Below are 22,164 nucleotides of genomic sequence, written 5' to 3' on the forward strand. Positions count from 1 at the left end.
TTGCTAAAAGGATCATATGTTTTTTCTCATATGTGGAAGCTAGGGAGTAATTGGGATACCAGTGAGACTTCAGTTAATGGAAGAGAAACTTCAGTGTAGCCAGGGAAGTGGTTTAGGTAAAGGAAGGGGGAGAGAGAGGATCAATGAAGGAATCACTTCCATCGATATTATGTATATATATGAGAATAGTAGTGTCAATCTTAATACCCCATATGGGGAAGGGGGGAGAGTCTGGGGAAGTAACTGGGGGAAGGCCCATCAAATGGACCTTAAAGTCACTATAACTATGAACTGCATTTTGAGGTGAGTGTATAATGCACCAATAAAAGTGTTATGAAGAAAAAAGTTTAAAAAATAAGACCTTTTCCACTGAATAGAAAATAAATCTTTGTAATTAGGTAAGAATATTAACCTCATGTTCTTTTTCCACATTCTTTTTTTCTGTGTGTAGTTCTAGGGATTGAACCCAGGGGACATAATACCTCTCAGCTACACCCTCAGCCCTATTTTATTTTTCATTTGGAAACAGGGTCTAAGTTGTAGAGGGTCTAAGTTGCTGAGGCTGATCTTGAACCTGCAGTTCTCCTGACTCAGCCTCCCAAATACTGGGATTACAGGCATGCACCTTGAAGCCTAGATTTCTACATTCTGTTTATTCTTCATTGTAGTTGTCTGTCATTAAAAATGAATTCATTTGTTAAATATAATATCTGGCATTTATGTAGATCATAATTCTTAGGCAGAATTATGCCATCTTTCAAAGTGGAATATGTTTTATCTTTAATAGTCATTACATGAAACCTTTTATGCTTTATAAATTATTCTAGCATGGATTTGTTTAAGAAATTTTATTTTTAAAATTTAACCCTCTTAATAGTCTAAGATGACTGACAGAACAAGTATAAAGGCATTATCTAACATCTCAATATATTTACTAGACTTGAAGGGACAATAGTGTTAAAAAATTAAATTCTGTATCTTCACAAAATATAAAGCATAATTTCTCTTTCAGAGCTTTTCAGCTTTCAGACAGAATGGCTATTATGTGTTTGAATTTTAAAATCTCCTTAATCAACCACCATCTATTTATATTCCTGATACTTTGTTAGGCTGACAAGAAGGTAGTAATTCATGTTCACAATTTGGCTAATTATTGTGCATTAAATAACAGTGGAATGTTTTGTTTGCATGTGTATCAATATGACTGTGCCCCCCTGCAATTTTGATGTACAATGGAGGGTGGAAAGAAGATAGAAAATATGTAAGATTTAATCAGGGCCTAATAGTGTTCACCTCAGTAAAGGGAGATAAAAAGAATCCAAAAATTCTAACAACTGAAGGAATCTGAGGGATAGATTACTGACAATTAGTCCCTTCTTTCTGGGTTGATTTTAGTGTCTTACATAGACAAAAAACTTCTACTAGGAAAGTATATTTACTAAGCTAATATGAGAATTCTCATGCATAAAAATGTGTGTTGAGTAAGAAATTCTTAAAAGGTTAAATTCTTGTAGCCACCATTCACATCAAGCAGCAGAACATTGCAAAAATGTTCTACACCTTTTAAGACTCCTTTCATACCATAATTACACTCACTTCACTACGCCTTCTCATCTTCCCCAGGGTTACTATATCCTGACCCTTATTGTAGTCATCTTATTAATGCATATTAATAAAAATAACATAGTGTTGCCTAGTTTTGGACTTTATTTAAATCAGATTGCACTATATGTATGCTTGAATATTTATGTATTATTGTGCCTTTAGGAGATATTCATGTTATTCGATAGATATATATTGCTCATTTTCATTGCTGTATTATAGCCCATTATGTGAATGTATCCAAATATATCCATTGACATTTGGGCTGCTTTCAGTTGAGGTTATTATAAGTGCCATTATGAATGTTTCTTATGATGTATTGTGATACACTTGTCCAAGACTTTCCCTCACACATATACCTACATATGAAACAGATGAATTATGAGTTAAACATCATTTCAACTATACTAAATGTAACCAAAGTGTTGTAAAGTGAGTGTAACTATATTCCCACCAACAATGTATGAAAGTTACCTCTTTAAAATTTTTGCCCATCATCTGAATATGTAATGGTTTCTCATTTTGGTTTAATTCCATTTCCATTTCTTTGGTTACTAGTTCCCAAACTAATGATACTTTCTTTCTTTTGAAGTGCCTATTCATATCTTTTAACTATTATTTTAGCTTTTGGTCCTTTTGTTTTTTTCATGATCTTTTTGATATATAAAATTTTGGATTTTAATGTGGTTGAAATTTTCAGTCTTTTTTCTTTGTGGTTAGTATTTTTTGTTTTGTTAAAAAAAAATTCATTCCTACCTGGGCATGGTGGTGCACACTTGTAATCCCAGTATCTGGGAGTCTGAAACAGGAAGATTGTAGGTTTGAGGCTAGCCTAGGCAATGTAGCAGAAAGAATCAGCAACCTAGCTAGGCCCTGTTCAAAACAGACAAACAAACAAATAAACAAACAAACAAGAACAAGAAAGGGCTGGGGGTGTACCTTGAGGGTAGAAGGACCTGGGATCAATCCCCAGTACTACCCTCCTTACACACACTTCATTCTTATCTTTAGTTCATAATCTTTTATATTATCTTTTAGAAGCTTTAGTTTTACCTTTTACATTTGTCTTTTTTATTCATTTATTTATTGGTGCACTGTATTCATACATTATAATGGGATAAAAAATACTTTTGTAGACATAATGCACACATCACCCAGTTAGCCTCTACCCGATCCCCACCCCGTTCCCTCCCCATCCCTCCTTCCCATGCTTGGCTTAGTGGTTGACAGTATTATAGCAATTTATCCAGTATTAACAATGATAATCTCACATAACAGTTTCATTTGTCTGATACCAAGCTTTTGATGACTTAAAGATAACATTTTAATATTTCTTTTTGCTTTCTCTCTTACCAGAGAATATATTTTTTTCTTTTTTTTTTTAGGTGAAACTATCATACATTTATTTATTTTTCAGAAAAAATCTTTCCTAATATGGAATATGGACTCTAGATACCCAAAACGATCTCGAAAAAGAACAAAGCTAGAAGATGTTTATTTTATGATTTCAAACCATATAAAGCTACAATAATTGAAACAATGTAGTACTGTTATAAAGGCAGATATATAAGCCATTGGAGTTAAATAAAACCTAGAGATAATTTTTTCCATATATTGTCAAGTTATTTTTGACAAGGTTTCCACGAATATTTGGTGGAGGAAATACTAATCTTTTAACTAAATATTGTTGAGAAATAATAATTATATGAAAAAGAATACAATTGGACCCTTACCTAACAACATATAAAAATATTAACTCAAAATAGATAAAAGACCTAAATATAAATCTTAAGACTATAAACTTTTAGAAGAAAATCTGGGTCATAAAACCTCACAACATTGAAATTGGCAGTGATTTCTTGGATATGATTTCAATGGCACAGGCAACAGAAGGGTAAACAAACTCCCTAAAAAATAAAAAAAAACATTGTATATCCAATGATAATGTAAACAGAGTTAAAAGTTACTGATAGAATGGGATAAAATATTTCCAAATGCTATATCTGAAGGTTTTGAAGATATAAATTCCTTCAGTTTCTGTTTGTCGTGGAAGCTTCTTATTTCCCCATCTAATTTGATAGAAAGTATTGCTGGGTAAGAAATTTTTGACTGGAAGTTGTTTTCTTTCAGAGTTTGGAATATGTTACTCCAAACCCTTCTGGCTCTCATGACTTGGTTTGGGAAGTCTGGAGTGATTCTAATTGGTTTGCCTCTGAATGTCACTTGGCCTTTTGTTTTTGTTGCCTTTAAGATTCTCTGCTTGGCTTCCACATTGGTCATTTTGACAATTATGTGGCGTGGGGATCCTCTTCTCTGATCCTGTCTAAAGGGAGCTCTATAAGTTTCCTGGACCTGTGTATTGACCTCTTGCTCCATGTTTGGAAAATTTTCTGCTATTACTTCCTTGAAGAGATTGTTGATCCCTTTGGTTTCACCTTCTTTTCCCTCCTCTATTCCAATTATTCTTAGGTTAGCTCTCTTAAAATGGGCCCATATTTCTTCAATGTCAGATTCCTGCTGTTGGATTTTTTTTTTCTAAATTAGAAACTATGCGTTCATTTTTTCAATGATCATCTCCTAAGAGCGAACTCCATGTGGTCTAATTGGTTGTTTATACTTTGAATTGTGGCCTTTACTTGATTAATTGCATCCTTTATCTCTTTTTGGTTCTCTCTGAATTCTTTACGAAACACCTCTATTATTTCTACAGTTATTTTCCTGATTTGATCTTCTAGAAATCTCTGAATTTCTGTTTTATCAGGTTCTGAAGTTGTGGGGTTGTGGGCATTCATTGCTTCATTGCTATTCCCCTTTCCCATGATTTCGGAAGTTTGTGCCTTCTCTGGGTTCTTCCCTTGGGTCACTACGACTTCACTTAAGGTGCTCTGGATCTCGAGTCTGTGATATGTCAGTCCCCACTCCTCCTTTACTGGGTTGTATCACAGAGTCTCAGACCAGGGAGTCAATTGAGGCTGCTTTAGACCATGGGGGGGTGCCAGGTTGGGCGTTCTCCTATGATGTGATATCTCTGCTACCGCCACTCCCCCACTGGGTCAAGTCCCTGGGAGTGCAGTACTGGGATTTCATCCGCAATTTGACTCACTGTTGTTGAGTGCGCAGATGGTGCTGTAGTGGACTCGGTGAATTTGCTGCTGTTGCCTCTGGTGGCAATATGGCCCTGCTGCCATGCCCTTGGCCGTGAGACTGGCGTATTACTTCTCTGGTTTTGAGCTCCACTCTGAGTCTCTGCAGGGTGTGCTGAGCCCAGCCCCTGGGAGCTTTAGATGCTCCCTGCACTGAAAAATCTGCCGAATTCCGCCCGGCTGTTCTGCAGCGGCTCACCTCGGCTCGCTGTCCACCACTCCTCTCTGGAGCCTGGTGGGCTGTTGAGTGCGTTGGTCTGAAGCTGTCCGGTGAATTTGCCGCTGCCGCTGGCAGTAAGGCTGGTGTATCTCCTCTGTGGCTCTGTGCTCTTTTCTGAGTCCCCCTCCTCTCTGGGGCTGGTGCTGCAAGGGAAGATGGTGTCTGCCTGGCTCCTCCAAGGCTCTGGCTGCAGCACTGCGGTTTGGTTTCTTTCTGGTGTCTCATTTTTCCAGCCCTCTTTTTCTCTGTCCCTTGTAATTACATTTTTTGTTTCCTTGCTGATAATTTTTTCTGGCTATGAAAGGCGCTGATTTTGTGGTAATAGAGATTGGTTGTTAGCCGGGCTCGTAAGTCCCACTTTTCTCCGTTGCCATCTTCCGGAAGTCTCCCGTCTACGTTTGTCTTTAATCTACCAATAATCTAATTTCTTGTTTGTTCTGACCTAAATCCAGTTTTAATTTTTCTTCCATATGGTGGCCACCCATTTGCCCAGCACCATTTTCTGAAAAGAGCAGTTTTATACTCAGTGCTTTGCCTTGTCACCTCTGTCACACATCATTTGTACACGTATGCAAAGGTATATTTCCATGCTGTAAATTCTGTTCTAATGTTTGTCTTTGCCCCAATTCCGCAGTTTTAATTACTTTATAATAAGTTCAACAAATAGGGCAGATTCTTTTGTGTGAGGTTATCTTGATATTTTATACATTTCCAAGTCAGCTTTATGAAATTCCCCAACATATAACTTTATTTTTTTTGTTGAGATTCCATTAAGTCGAAGCAAATTTAGAGGACTGACATGTGTAAATATTATCTTCCATTCAATGAATATAGCATATGTCCCCTTTTAATTTTTTTGTAAAACTTCTGAGTGAAGTACAAGCTGTTGGTGGAAAAGTAGATTGGTACAGTCATCATGGGAAACAGTGGAAAGCATCGTGGGAAACAGGTTACTGAGAAATTCAAAATAGAATGACCATATTGCTATTAATCTTACTTCTGTGCCTATGTCCCAGATGAAATTACCATATCATCAAGATATCTTTACTCACATGTTCATCACAGCATTATTCACAATATTTATGATATGGAAATAACCAAAGTGTCTATCAGCTGACAAAGAAACTAGTACACATAAGAGTAAGATTTTTTCATTTGCCATAGCGTGGATTATCCTGGAGGATATTATACTAAGGGAAATAAGCCAGAGAAACAAAAATATCGCATGATCTTACTTATACAGGTAATCTTAAAACTTTTTTTTTTTTTTTTTGGTGGTTCTGGGGTTTCTGGAAACCCTCTACCTCCATACTACACTCCCAGATCTATTTTATACATTTTGTTTGGAAACAGGGTCTCTTAAGCCAGCACTGCTGGCTTTAAACCTGTGGGATCCTCCTGTCTCTGTCTCCCAAGCATGGGGGTTACAAGCACACACCTAGCTTAAAACTTTTTTATTATACAGATAAAGAACAAAACAGCTTTACCAAAGGTGTGGAGGGATGGGAATTGAGGAGATATAGGCCAAAGGAAACAAAGTAGTGGATGAATAAGTCTTGAAATCTAATGTACAATAGGAGGACTATAGGTAATAAAATGAACTGTATATGGGATTTATACTAAATGAGAAGATTTAACTACTCATGCCATTAACCACCTAACGTGGTAATTGGGAAGTGATAGATATGTTAATTTGCTTCACTATATGTTAACCTGTTTACTGTATCTAAATATCTCATGACATCATGTTAAATACCTTATGCATACATAGTAAAATTTATTAGAAATATAGGCTATAAAGATTAAGACACAAACATCCTGAATTTGTGTCTTAATAATTGTGCAATAGTACAGTTTGTAACTTTACAAATATTTTCACGTATATGTGAAGAGTCCACCCTAGTTGTTTTAAATAAGCCACTATTTGATGCTTTGCAACCTATAATTTTTCATTTTTATTGTAACTCATACTTTATGTGTGTGTGTTTGTATAGTGCAAGGGATTGAACCAAGGGGCGTTTTACCCCTTAGCTACATGTTCATCTTTATTTTATTTTTTTATTTGGAAACAGGTCTCATTATATTTCTGAGAGCCTCACTAAGTTGCTATTGCTGGCTAAAAAATTTATAACCCTCCTGGTTCAGCCTCCCAAGTAGTGGGATTACAGGAGTGTGCCACCACACCTGGTATAACCCATACTTTATTTTTCATTTGTCTTGTATTGTTTATTTTTCATAGAAATATAGCAACCTATTGCTGACATTTTCATTAAGTCTGTTAACTTTTACTGTAATAAAATAAAACAGACATATGTGCAAAGGTAGAAGACAACAGAATACATTGAAAGCATTAGAACATAAGACACACTTTCAATCAAATTCATCCAGTAGTACTGCATAAAAAGTTTTTATTTTCTGGGTGAGGTGGTGCACGCTTATAATCCCAGTACTTGGGAGGCTGAGGCAGGAGGATCCTGCAGGTTTGAAGCCAGCCTCAGCTACTTAGTGAGGCTCTCAGCAACTTAGTGAGACCCTCTTTCCAAATAAAATATAAAAAAGTTTTTATTTTAAAAGTTATTTTCAAAACTAATTATGACTTTTTAGTCTCTTTTCTGTTATATAGTGTTGTTAATATTTTAAAGAAACAGAAAGATAAGAAAACATCAATCTATATCCTGACCCTGACTAGTAATATTTGTTTGGCAAAATAACCTAACCCTTACTTTTCTTGTATTCAGCAAAACCCCTTCTTTGCCTGCATCATATATTGCTTTTTCTCTATCCTATCAATAGCTTTTCTGTTTCAATCTTCTGTAAAAGTTGATGTTCTTTTTGCTGAGTCCCATCTTAATCTCCACCCTGACTATGCTGTCTCATCTGCCTGTATGTATGTAGTAAAACTGAATTCATGTTTTCTCATTAGATTATAAAGGAAACATTGGGAGTCACAGTCACCACCACCCTCTTTAGCATCATCATTATCAGTAGTACCATCTTCATCAATTTCTGCCTGTAATGAGTGTTTATTATAAATCAGACATTACTGAGTATTTCACATATGTCAGGTTTTTAAAGTGTACTTACTCGCTAAGGCTATTAATGTTTTAGGCTCTTTGAGTTCAAGACATTTGTTTAATGTACAACTATTTATGTGGATTCGAGCTCAATTGTGTCTAGCTCCAGAGCTTATACTTTTAGTTGCCATGCTTTCCTGCCTCCCAATTCACATACATTATTTTCATTCAAAAATATGAAAGAGACATGTTTTTAGTAAAATGAAATTGTATATAATTGAACTCAGAGTATTTAAATAAAAGTTTTATTTGGCAAATGAAGTTCTGATATAATTGTATATTATGTGTTTTACACCTAGAATAATTTTTGATTATTTTTTCTTAGTAGTTATCAATGATGCCATTATAGCTTTTGAAATTGATATAACTGTGAATTGTTAATTGTTTAATGAAGTTTTTTGGATGAAAATGTTTCGATTAGCAAGACATTTCTCTTTTTTTATTTTTTATGTGGTACTGGGGATTGAACCCAGGGGCATTCTGCTTCTGAGCTACACCCCCAGCCCTACTTTTTATTTTGACATAGGGTCTCACTAAGTTGCAGAGGGCCTCACTATATAGCTGAGGCTGGCTGCAAACCCAAGTTCTTCCCGTCTCAGCTTCCCAAGTACTGGGATTACAAGCTTGTGCCACCATGCCCTACCCTAGCAAGACATTTTAAATTGGCTGTGTTGCATAGGCAATAATAGTAAATCAGTTTCTAATAGCTTAAATTAGTTTCTAATTAAAACTCCCTAATAAGCTGGATGTGATGGCACATGTTTGTAATCCCAGCATTTGGGGGCTGAGGCAGGAGGATGGCAATTCAGACAACCTTCAGTGAGGCCCTTCGCAATTCAGTGAGACCCTATTTAAAAAAAAAAAAAAAAATATATATATATATATATATATATATATATATATATATATATATATGGCTGGGAGTGTAGCTTGGAGTTAGAATTTCCCTGGGTTCTTTATCCTTAGTACTAAAAACAAAAAAATAAATAAAAATAAAACCCTCCCTAATAAAGGATATAAATTGGTTTAACATCAGTGAAAAAATGTATACATGTAAACATACTCTAGTTGGACAAATTCAATTTCATTGAACATTACAAGGTTAGTTTTTTAATTTTTTTATACTTTTATTAGTTCATTCTAGTCTCAGATCATAATGCAGTTCAGAGTGATAGTGACATACATGCACACAGCAATTGTTGGGTTTCCCCCAATTTCCCCCATCCTCCCTCCTTCCCCATATATGGTATTGAGATTGGAATAGGAATTCTCACATATATACATGATGTCAGTGGAAGTGTTTAACAGACACTTGTCTTCATTAACTGTTGTTGGAAGAAAAAGGAATTGGGGCAACAAAAACTACTCAAAAGACAATGCCTGTAACCTCGAGTGATATTTTTTTCTGGCATTTTTTAGTGGCATAATTTTTGTTCATTTACTGAAATCACCCTGAATTTATTATAGCCAATAAATTTAAGGAATTCTTAGTTTTATTTTTCCATTAATTTCTTAGTTTTTAAAAGAGGCTTATAAACTAAAATCTAATTTTATTTCATTATGAAAAATTTATTATTAAATTTCTTTTGTTTTCTTCATCAGTTTTGTGGCTCAAACTCAAGGCCTAGTGCATACTAGGCAGGTGCTTTACCCCACTGAGTTACATCCCTAACTCTATGTGTTATTATTTAAAACGTTAAATCTGTGAATCAAATTTTAATGAATAATTGTACCTAAGGGCAAAGGTAGACTGTTTAATAATCTCATTGACTCTTGTGGGAAAGGGTGTGCGAGAAGTAGAGAGTATCTGAAAGGAAGTACACAGATAGCTGTGTGCATATATGTTTTTATCACATTGAACCTCACTGTGATATAGATTTGCAATGTACTAATAAAATGATTATAAAAAGCAGCTGTATTATTTAATCTTCAGAGGAAAATAAAGACTGACATATTTTAATGGACTATTTGATTTCTAAAGAATATTTCTAAATCTGTGATCTTATGCATCTGTAGGATTTTTCCTTCTAGATATATTCCTATACCCTTAACTCCCAGGGTCTTCAGATATGGGATTCATTGGAATTTTGTATAAAACAGTGAGGATTTAGAATTAAGAGGAAAAGCTGAGCGTGGTGGCACACGCTTGTAACCCCTGCAGTTGGGAGGTGGAGACAGGAGGATCATGCAGGTTCGAAGACAGCCTCTCTGGCTTAAGAGACCCTGTTTTCCAAATTAAAAAAAAAGTTTAAAATAAGTCTGGGAGTGTAGCCTGGAGGTAGAAGGTAGAAGGGTTTCCAGGAATACCAGTACCATAAATGGTTTGGCTAAATATATCACTCAGTTAACAGTTTTTTTTCTTGAGTAAAAAGCCCTTCCTTCAATCTCAGTGTTTTAAAAACTATTCTGTTCAAAAGAACCCTGATATTCTTCAGTGGTGTCTCTGTCTTGCTTTCCAGTAGATCAGCTTTGCTTTTATTTGTTTAATAGTCTTGGATTTACCTGTAGGTTTATCCACTTATTATAGCTGGGTGATGAAGAGCATGGCCTCTTGAATTGTCCTCTGAATCAGCCTTGAATTTTAATTATGAGATATCCACAGAATGGAATTCTACTCAGTTATAAAGAGGAACAAATTTATGTCATCTGCAGTAAAATGAATGGAACTAAAGAGTATTATGCTAAGGGAGGTTAGTCAGTCACAGAAAGTGATGGATCATATGTTTTCTCTCCTATTTGGAAGCTAGGGAATAATTGAGATCTAAGAGAGACTACAGATAAAGGAGGAGAAACCCCAGTGGATTGATGGAAAGGGTTTAGAGGAGATAAATAGAAGCAGGAAAGGGAGATCTGAAGGACCAATGACAAATTCAACACTGTTACTGGGGAAAGGGAGGGAGGGAGTGGCAAGGGATCTGGGAGTCAGCTCACCAAGTGCTGTGTGCACTTATGTCCCTATCATTCTGAACATCATTATGTGATTATAATGTACAAATAAAATATATTAAAAAGAAATAATTATTGAGTCAATAGTTGAATTCTTCATAAAAATAAAATACCAGTTTGTAATGTCGAGTTCAAGACAAATATTACACTGTGTTATTTTATTTTGATTTCAGGTACAGTTAAAAACTAATATTTCCAGTCAGTATGTAATTCGGATGCAGCCAACTAATAGGTGCCTTTCTACACTGGAGTGTGCTGCTGTTGCTCTTTCTATCTTGGAGAAAAATAATTACATACAGGAGGTACGTGAAAGATCATAGCTTTTGAAAGCAGGAGTTTAATTTAGATTTTATTTAGAAAATGTGGGTATGTTTAAATTGTTAAATTTGTAACTCAGGTGACAAGTAAGATGTATCTGCAACAGAAATTTATATACTTGTATAACCCTCATTTCCCCTCTGGTGTTTTTCTGTGTTAGTTTAGCATTCCAGATTGTGCTATTTAAATATTCATATGAAACTGTGCAAATAGCATTTGTAATCTGTTAAATTGCATTTAAGTAGCACAAAATTAAATAGACTCTTTTGGATGTATTTTTTATTTTATTGTTTTAGTACTCTGTTCTCTTGTGTCCAACTTTTTTCTTTAAAATTAAAAGAATATTCCATAACATTATTTTTCCATTGATACCTTTATTTGAGGAGATATTCTAGCATCCTGCTTATCTTATTAAATTTGTTTAGAGTATAAAAATTTACTTTAAAAAAACACCCACAGAATATAAAAAGGTTATAATCTATAATAATCATTCTATTTAATTTTCATGAAAGTCTGAAAATTGCATACATAATTAATAATCATCATCAAAGAATAAAGTTTCAATGAGCTTATTAACATCTCAATCTTCTGGAACATATAAGAAATTTTGCATTTAAAGCAAAAGAAAAAAATTGTAGCCAGACATAGTGATGCATGCCTTTAATCCTAGTTTTTGGGGACTGAGACAGGAGGATTGCAGGTTCAGAGCCAGGTTCTATAATATAGTAGGACCCTCAGTAACTTAGAGATCCTGTTTCAACTGTAAAATAGTTTGGGGGGTTTAAGTCAGTGTTAGAATGCCCCAGGGTCAATCCCTAGTACCAAAAATAATAATAATAAAATAAAATAAAAACCCAAGCAAAATAAAACTTAAATTATAGGGTTTTGTTTGTTTCTTTGTTTGGTGCTGGGGATTAAACAGATAGATGTTCTTTCATAGCTATACATCTAACCCTATTTTTTTTCTTTAACAAAGTCTCCCTAAGTTGCTGAGGCTGGCTTTAAACCTGGGATCCTCCTGTCTCAACCTTCTTAAGTGCTAGAATTACAGACATGTGCTACTACACTTGGCTCAGAGATTTTTTTTTAATAATAAAAATATTTTGATAACTACAACTAAAGAAGAAAAGTCAGAGGATAATAAGCATAACCAAATGGAGTTTCTAACTCCCTCTGCAACACATACCATAACCACATCCCACAATATACAAATAGGCATGAGGCACTCTTTCTTGCCTTTCTTTCTGTCTCTTTATACACATTGTTACTGTTATAAGGCATTTTCTGAGTCATGAAGATTATTTCAATAATAGACAAGCACTCAGGTCAAAGTAACTGGATTAGTTACCAAGATATTAATTCTAAAGAGAACAAAAAGATCTCAAGAACATGGAATGCTAAAGAGTACCAGAAGCAGTCAATGAATTGCCTTTTTCTCTCCCTGACTCTAAGCTGTGGAAAATGTCAAGAATTGGAAACTGTTTGTTTGAAAGAAGTTGGCTTTTATATGTAGGCTTTTTATGGAGGAGGAATGTGTATGAGTAGACTTTGTTTGGGGTCTAGGGCAATTTCACTTATGTTTCAGAAAAAAAAATTTGCCAGAGATCCTAATTCTCTACCCTATATGACCAGGGAATGTTCTCAGGCTATTCTCTCTTCTTTATCTTTATGACCAATATTTGGACGTGGCCATCAACATAGCAATTTTTAGTCCCATATGCTACTTTTTCCATTTTGCTTATTCAACATCATTTATTTTGTATTATTGAGATTTACACGCCTCCCACACATCCACAGGCACATGTGTTTTTAAATATCTTAATAGAGAAATGAAAATGTTCTAACAGTTTTTCTAACCTTTTTTTCTGCAAAATCTCTATTTTCCTCTTTCTTGATGTAAAAATTCTAGGATCAGGCATTATACTGAACTTAATCAAAGTTACAGTCTTGAGGAAAAAGTGTACTATTATTTGATTTAAAACTTGCTTTTCTCTCCTTCTTTTGAGTCTGGAAAGAACCCTCTGTTGAATTATATCTCCTTTTCCCACAATTGGAATTGGATTTTTATTGCAGTTCTAAATATAAGCTTCAGTGCTGGTAATGATGGTGGATATAATAATAATAGTTGTAAAACAGAGGATAAGGGATAGGGGGTTGTACTACTAGTACTAATGCTGCTGCTGTTGCTCTGCTTTTTCAGATTCATAGATATACTATTCTGATATTTGTATTATTATAACAGGAAACCTATTTTTAAAATTATTTTTGGTGCACTGTAGTTATACATCTTAATGTTGATAGTAAAAGCTGCATTTTTTTAGGGTGGTGACCCTAAGCCCAATTGTTCAAATTTAATTTCAACTAAAGATTAGTATGATTATCTGTAAAACACAGTTAATATCTGCTCTGAATACAGGTGTTTTCTTCTCTTCCTGGGGAGGAAAGCTATGATACACACTTTTGCCCAATAACTTTTTATTAGGAATATTCTAATAACATCTTAAGATGATGGGGAAGAGTAGTAATTAAGGACCTTTCAGAATAAAAAACCTGACCCAAATAGCATTGTTAGTTTTTTTTCATTTATCTGCTTCCTTTATCCTAAAACAAATTTTAATCACCTGGAAATAGCATCATATGAAAGCATATCTTCCTAGAAGTTGTAATTTGGGCTTTGAAGTAGGTTTTTGTGGGGGTTTTTTTTGGTTTTTTGTTTTGGTGGTACTGGGGTTCATGGAAACCCTTCTACCTCCAGGCTACCCTCCCAGACCTATTTTATACTTTTTTAAATTTGGAAACAGGGTCTCTTAAGCCAGCGTTGCTGGCTTCAAACCTGCGAGATCCTCCTGTCTCCGCCTCCCAAGCTCAGGGATTACAAGCGTGAGTCACCACGCCCGGCTAAAGTAGGTTTGATTTGCAACTTCATTGCTTATTATCATTGCTTTTTTCAAGTGGGAGGTTCACATAATCTTTTTTGTGCTTGTTTCTTGCTTGTAACATTTAAATAATAATCACTTCACAGTATTGTGAGGATTGAGAGAAGTGATGTGTTTTAATGGTCACAGTTGCCAATCCAAGCACCGAGGAGTTTTAACCTTTTGCCTTTCCTTGCGCCTCTGGGTTTGGCCTATTAATAAAAGAAAACTTTAAATTAAAATTTAGTGACTTTTATTCATCAACTGTAATATTTACTGGACTTTTCATACCTTGGGAGCCTTGAGGTTGAGTTTTTTCATTATAGGATCTTCTCTACTGAGGAAGTTTTATCTTATGAACTTTCTTATTTTTTTTATTGGTTATTGCAAATTGTGCTGCTATAAACATAGGTATGCATATGTTACTGTACTTCTCTGATTTCAATTCCTTTGGAAAGATACCTAGGAGTGGTATAGCTGGATTATATGGTGGATCCATTCCCAGTTTTCTAAGGAATCTGCAAATTGATCTCCATAGTGACTGAACTAGTTTGCACTCCCACCAACAGTGTAGAAGAGGTCCTGTTTCCCCACATCTTCACCAACATTTGTTATTATTTGACTTCTTTCCGCTTGCCACTCTGAGTGGAGTTAGATGAAATTTCAATGTAGTTTTGATTTGCATCTCCCTGATTGCTAATGAAGTTGGACAACTTTTTTTCATGTATTTATTGACCATTTGTATCTCTTCTTTTGTGATACAGTTCAGTTGCCCATTTCTTGATTGGGTTATTTGTTTTGTTAGTGTAAAGTCTTTTGAGCTTTTTTTATATTCTGGATATATATGGTGGATATATATGGTGGCTAGTAAAGATCTCCCATTTTGTAGGCTTTCTCTTTAGATTATTGATTATTTCCTTTGATGAGCAGAAACTCTAGTTTGATGCCATCCCACTTGTTAATTCTTGTTTTAATTTCCTGAGTTTTTGAGGTCTTGTTGAGGAAGTTACTACCTGTGCCTATATGTTAAAGTACTGAACCTATGTCCTTCTCTAATAGCTTTGTAGTCTTTCGTCTAACTTCTAGGTCTTTGATCCATCTTGAGTTTATTCCTGTGCAGGTTGATAGGTAAGGATTTAGTTCCATTTTTCTACAAATGGATAGCCAATCTCTCAGTACTATTTGTTGAAAAGGCTGTCTTTTCTCCAGTGTATGTATTTGTCAAAGATTAATTGACACTAAGTGTGTGGGTTTGTTTCTGTATCTTCTATTTTGTTTCATTGGTTTGTGTGCCTGTTTTTGAGCCCATACCATACTGTTTTAATTTCTATAGCTCTGTAGTATAATTTGAATTCAGAAATTGTGATGCTTCCTGAATGGTTTTTGTTCCCGAGAATTGCTTTGGCCATTCTGGATCTTTTGTTACTCCATATGAAATTCATGACTGATTTTGATAGGTATTTCATTGAATCTGTAGATAACTTTTGCTAGAATGGCCATTTTGATAATATTTATTCTGCCTATCCATGAGCAAGGGAGACCTTTCCATCTTCCACGGTCTTTAATTTCTTTATTTATTGTTTTATAATTTTCATTGTAGAGGTATTTTACAAAGTCTTTGGTTAGGTATTTTATTGGTTTTGAGGTTATTGTAAATTGAATTGTTTTCTTTATTTATTTCTTTGCAGATTCATGGTTGACATATAGAAAAGCTATAGATGAGCAAATCTATAGCTTATTTATAGACCTGAGGGGATGGGAGAGAGGAAGAGGGAAATTTTCTAATATGTATGATGTACTTTAACAAATACATCAAAGTTAAATCATTAGGCCAAGCTTGAGAAGGAGGGACAGGAAGAGAATGGGGCAGGAATTGTGTAAGGGATAATTGGGTGATGTGTGCATGTATGTCTCTACCATCTTGTATCCCATTAAGATATAGGACTACAATGCACAAATTAAAAATTAAAAATTAAAAAATAAATAAATATAAATTGAGGGAAATGCAAAAAAAAAAAAAGAAAAAAGAAAAGCTACTGATTTCTTTAGTTTGATTTTGTATCCCACTACTTTGCTGAATTGGTTAATCAACACCAGTAGTCTCTTGGTTGAGTTTTTTGGGTCTTCTAGATATAGAATCATGCAAACCAAGATAGTTTAAATTCTTTTTTTCTATTTGAATTCCTTGATATCCTCTTGTCTTATCACTCTAGCAAGAGTCTCGAGGAGGATATTGAAAAGGAGTTGTGATAGTAGGAATCCTTGTCTTGTTCCTAATTTTAGAGGGAATTTTTTAGGTTTCCTTCATTCTATATGATTCTGGCTTTAGGTTTACTGTATATTGTATTAATGATGTTGAGATATGTTCCTTCTCTTCCAATTTCAAAGTTTTGCAAGGTTTTTTTTTTTCAGAACTGGGGGTGTAATCTAGGGACATTCTACCTGCAAGTTACACCCCTAGCCCTATTTTTTTATTCTTTATTTTGAAACAGGGTCTCATTAAGTTGCAGAGGGCCCCACTAAGTCGCTGAGGATGGCCATAAACTTGCGATCCTCCTATTTTAGCCTCCCAAATACTGGGATTACAAGCATGCCCCAACATGCTGGCTTCTGCAAATTTTTTTTTTAAACATCAGTGGGTTTTGAATTTTGTGAAATGCTTTTTCAGCATCTACTGATATGATCATGTGAGTTTTGTTCTCAGTTTTATTCATGTGGTGATTAACATGTATTGATTTGTATATGTTGAATCAGTCTTGCTTTCCTAGGTTGAAACAAACTTGTTCATGGTTCACAATTTTCTTGATATGGTTTCGAATGCTCATAGCTATCATTTTGTTTAGAATCTTTGCATTTATGTTCATTGAACATATTGGTCTATAATTTTTTTTCTTGAGGTATCTTTATTTGGTTTTGGTATTAATGTGACACTGGCCTTATAGAAGGAGTTTGGAAGAAATTCACCTCTTTCAGTTTCATGAAACAAGTTATGAAGTATTTTTTTTCCTTTAAAATTTTTTTATTGGTGCATTATATTCAAACATCATATTGGGGTAAAAAAAAACTTGTGTGTACAAACATATAAACATCGCTGATTTAACCCCTACCCAATTCCCACCCCATTCCCTCCTCGTCCCTCCCTCCCTTGCTTGGCTAAGTGATTGACTTCGATATGTTTAAGTACATTGTGAGTTTTAGAGATATTCCTCTTCCCCCCTCCTTTCTCCTCCTTTAGGTTGTCTTGTTTGCTCCTCTATAGGATTTCCTTTTTCATCTAGAGTTCCTCCTATGACCCATTTCTCCCTAACTCTCAAATATTAGGGAAAGCATCTGATTTCTTATTTTTTGTGACTGACTAATCTCACTTAGCATAATGTCCTCCAGTTCCATCCATTTCCCTGAAATGATGTAATTGAGTTTTTTTTTGATGGCTGAGTAAAATTCCATTGTGTACATATCCCAGTTTTGTAATCCATTCATCTGTTGATAGACATCTTGGCTGGTTCCATAGTTTGGCTATGGTGAATTGTGCAGCTATGAACATAGATATACATGCATTAGTTTGGTAGTTTGGCTTCCTATCTTTTGGGTAGATACCCAGAAGTGGTATTTCTGGATCAAATGGTAGATTTGTTCCCATTCTTCTGAGGAGTCTCCATACTGTTCTCCAAAGTGGTTGCACTAATTTGCAATCCCACCAGCAATGTCTTAGATTTCCCACTTCTCCACATCCTCGCCAGCATCTGTTGTTATTTGTGTTTTGAATGATTGCCATTCTAGTTGGAGTTAGGTGAAATCTCAGGGTAGTTTTGATTTGGATCTCTCTGATTGCCAGTGATATTGAGCATTTTTTCATGCATTTATTGGCCATTTGAATTTCTTCTTTTTTGAAGTGTCTATTTAGTTTATTTGCCCTTTTTGTTATTGGATGCTTTGTTTTCTTAGTGTTGAGTTTCCTGAGTTCTCTGTATATTCTAGATATTAGTCCTCTATCGGTGGTGTAGATGGCAAAAATCTTCTCCCATTCTGTTGGCTCTCGTTTGAGGTTCTTGATAGTTTCCTTTGCTGAACAGAAGCTCTTCAGTTTCATGCAATCCCATGTATTGATTCTCCTTTTAATTTGTTGTGCCTTTGGGGTCTTGTTGAGAAAATGTTAATCTGTGCCTATGCTGCAGTGTTGGACCTATGCCCTCTTCAAGGAGCTTCAAGGTCTCTGGTTTAATTTCCAAGTCTTTGATCCATCATGAGTTGACTTTTGTACAGGGTGAAAAAGTGGGATTAATATCCAATTTTCTGCATATGGTTAACCAGTTTTGCCAACACCATTTGGTGAACAGGCTATCTTTTTACCAGTGGATGTTTTTGGCCCCTTTGTCAAAAATCACTTGGCTGAAAGTGTGTGGACTTGTTTTTGGGTCTTCTATTCTGCTCCATTGGTCTATATATCTGTTCTTTTGCCAGTACCATGCTGTTTTTATTACAATGGCTTTGTAGTATAGTTTAAAGTCAGGTATTGTGATTCCTCCTGCATGGTTTTTGTTGCTGAGAACTACCTTGGCTATTCTGGGCTTTTTGTTATTCCAGATAAATTTAACGACTGATTTTTCTTTGTCTGTGAGGTATGATCTTGGTAGTTTAATGGGCATTGCATTAAATCTGTAGATCACTTTTGGGAGGATGGCCATTTTAAAGATATTTATTCTGCCAATCCATGAACATGGAAGGTATTTCCATCTTCTAATATCTTCTTCGATTTCTTTTTTCAGTGTTTTATAATTTTCTTTGTAGAGATCTTTTACCTCCTTGGTAAAGTTTATTCCTAGGTATTTTATTTTTTTGTGGGAGATCCTGAGTGTAAGTGTTTTATGAATTTCTTTTTCAGTGGATTTATGGTTAGTGTACAGGAAAGCTTCTGATTTTTTAAGATTGATTTTGTATCCAGATACTTTGCTGAATTTGTTGATCAGTTCTATCAGCCTTTTGGATGAGTTTGTTGGGTTTTCTAAATATAGTATCCTGTCATCTGCAAATAGTGAAAGCTTCTTTTCCTATTTGTACTCCTTTGATTTCCTTTTCTTGCCGTATTGCTCTGGCTAGAGTCTCTAGTACCATACTGAAGAGAACTGGTGATAATGGACATCCTTGTCTCGTTCCAGTTTTGTAGGGGGAATTCTTGAAGTTTTTCCCCATTTAATATGATGTTGGCAGTGGGCTTATGATAGATTGCCTTAATAATGTTGAGATATGTTTCTTCTATTCCAATTCTTTACAGTTTTTTTTTATCATAAATGGATGTTGAATTTTATCAAATGCTTTTGCAGTATCTATTTAGATGATCATGTGATTTTTGTCTTTGATTCTGTTTATATGATGAATTACATGGATTGATTTTCGTATATTGAACCAGCCTTGCATTCCTGGGATGAACCTTACCTGGTCATGGTGTATGATTTTCTTGATGTGTTTTTGAATGCGTGTTGCTAGTATTTTGTTTAATCGTTTTGCATCCATGTTCATCAGAGATATAGGCCTGTAGTTTTCTGTCCTTGAACTGTCTTTATTCGTTTTGGGTATTAGTGTGATGTTGGTTTCATAGAATGTATTTGGGAGAGTCCCGGTTTTTTCTATTTCGTGAAACAGTTTGAGTAGTAATGGGGTTATCTCTTCTATAAAGGTTTTATAGAATTCACTTAGGAAACCATCTGGTCCTGGGCTTTTCTTTGATGGTAAGCTCTTTATTGCTATTTCAGTCTCTTTGATTGTTATTGGTTGGTTTAAGTGTTCTATATCTTCTTGACTCAGTTTAGGAAGGTTGTATTTATCTAGGAAGTTGTCGATTTCCTCCAGATTTTCCATTTTGTTGGAGTATAGTTTTTCAAAGTAGTTTTTGATAATCCTCTGGATCTCTACACTGTCAGTAGTAATGTCTCCTTTTTCATCTCTTATCTTCATAATTTGGGTTGATTGTCTCTTTTTTTAGTTAGGTTGGCTAGTGGTTTATCTATCTTGTTAACTTTTTCAAGAAACCAGTTTTTGGTTTTGTTGATTTTCTGTATTGTTTTTTTTATTCTCTATTTCTTTAATTTCTGGTCTAATTTTAATAATTTCCCATCTTCTGCTGGCTTTGGGTTTCAATTGTTGCTGCTTTTCAAGGGCTTTGAGGTGTGTCGTTAGGCTATTGATTTGAAGATTTTCTGTTTTTCTTATGTGAGCACTCAGTGCTATAAATTTTCCTCTCAATACTGCTTTCAAAGTGTCCCAGAGGTTTTGATATGTTGTATCTTTATTTTCATTTGTTTCTAGAAATTTCTTGATTTCACCTCTTCATCTTCTGTGACCCATTCTTCCTTCAGAAGTGTGGTGTTCAGTCTCCACATGTTTATGTTGTTTCTCTGGGTCTTCTTATAGTTGATTTCTAGTTTCATTCCATTATGGTCTGAAATGACACAGGGAAGTATGTCATATTTTTTAAATTTGCTAGTGCTCATTTTTTGTACCAGGATGTGATCTATTTTGCAGAAGGTTCCGTGAGCAGCTGAGAAAAAATATAAACTCCGCTGTAGTTGGGTGAAATATTCTATATGTGTTCAACAGATCCATTTGGTTAATGGTGTTCTTTAGTTCTGAGACATCTTTACTGACCCTTTGTCTGGAAGATCGGTCTAGTATTTTGAGAGGTGTGTTGAAGTCTCCCAGTATTATTGTGTTGGGATTTATGTGTGACTTTATGTCACAAAGAGTTTGATTTATGAAAGAAGCTGCTCCTATGTTTGGGGCATAGATGTTGATTATTGTTGTTTCCTCTTGCTGGACTATTCCTTTTACCAGTAAAATGTGACCTTCTTTGTCTCTTCTAATAAGTTTGGGTTTGAAGTCTAACTTGTCTGATATCATAGTTGCTACTCCTGCTTGTCTTCAAGTACCATTAGCATGGATTACCCTGCTCCAGCCCTTTACCTTGCGTTTGTTCCTATCTTTACTTGTAAGGTGTGTTTCTTTTAAGCAGCAGATGGATGGATTTTGGCTTTTAATCCATTTTGCCACTTTATGTTTTTTTATTGGGGAGTTGAGGCCGTTTACACTCAGTGTGATTATAGAGAGATAATTTTTAATCCCCAACATGTTAAGATCTTATTTCTGTTTGAGATATTCTTCTTTGCTTAGTCGTCTGCTGGATGTGAATTCATGTTTCTTTGGTTCTGGCATGTATTACCCATTTCCTTTTTGCAGTTAATCTCCTTGAGTATTTTCTCTAGCACTGGTTTTGAAGACATAATTTCCTTCAGTTTCTGTTTGTCATAGAAGCTTCTTATTTCCCCATCTAATTTGATAGATAGTTTTGCTGGGTAGGAAATGTTTGGCTGGAAGTTATTTTCTTTCAGAGTTTGGAGTATGTTACTCCAAGCCCTTCTGGCTCTCATGACTTGGTTGGTTTGGGAAATTTGGAGTGATTCTAATTGGTTTGCCTCTGTATGTCATGTGGCCTTTTGTTTTTGTTGCCTTTAAGATTCTCTCCTTGGCTTCCACATTAGTCATTTTGACAATTATGTGGAGTGGGGATCCTCTTCTCTGATCCTGTCTTAAGGGAGTTCTGTAAGTGTCCTGGACCTGTGTATCGACCTCTTGCTCTATGTTTGGAAAATTTTTTGCTATTACTTCCTTGAAGAGATTGTTGATCCCTTTGGTTTCACCTTCTTTTCCCTCCTCTATTCCAATTATTCTTAGGTTAGCTCTCTTAAAATGGGTCCATATTTCCTCAATGTCAGATTCTTGCTGTCGGATTTTTTTTTCTAAATTAGAAACTATGTGTTCATTTTTGGAGTGATCATCTTCAAGAAGCGAGATTCTATTCTCTATTTGGTCTGATCTGTTTTTTATACTTTAAATTGAGACCATTATTTCAAAGATTGCATCCTTTATCTCTTTTTGACTCTCTCTGAATTTTT

The 22,164-nt window shown here is 35.0% G+C and overlaps 1 protein-coding gene across 1 annotated transcript in view; it reads left to right on the forward strand.

Annotated features, from left to right (window-relative positions):
• Window positions 1-22,164, forward strand: part of DTWD2 (DTW domain containing 2) — a gene marked incomplete at both ends in the record, with an annotated part of 123,423 nt that overhangs the window by 95,534 nt on the left and 5,725 nt on the right. Inside the window, one exon of the mRNA XM_080698417.1 lies at window positions 11,159-11,287. Coding sequence (XP_080554543.1) covers window positions 11,159-11,287 — 129 coding nt within the window. The remainder of the gene's footprint in view (window positions 1-11,158; window positions 11,288-22,164) is intronic.

Source organism: Muscardinus avellanarius (genome assembly GCF_963383645.1).
Source record: "Muscardinus avellanarius genome assembly, chromosome: 7".
In the NCBI taxonomy this organism is placed as follows: domain Eukaryota; kingdom Metazoa; phylum Chordata; class Mammalia; order Rodentia; family Gliridae; genus Muscardinus; species Muscardinus avellanarius.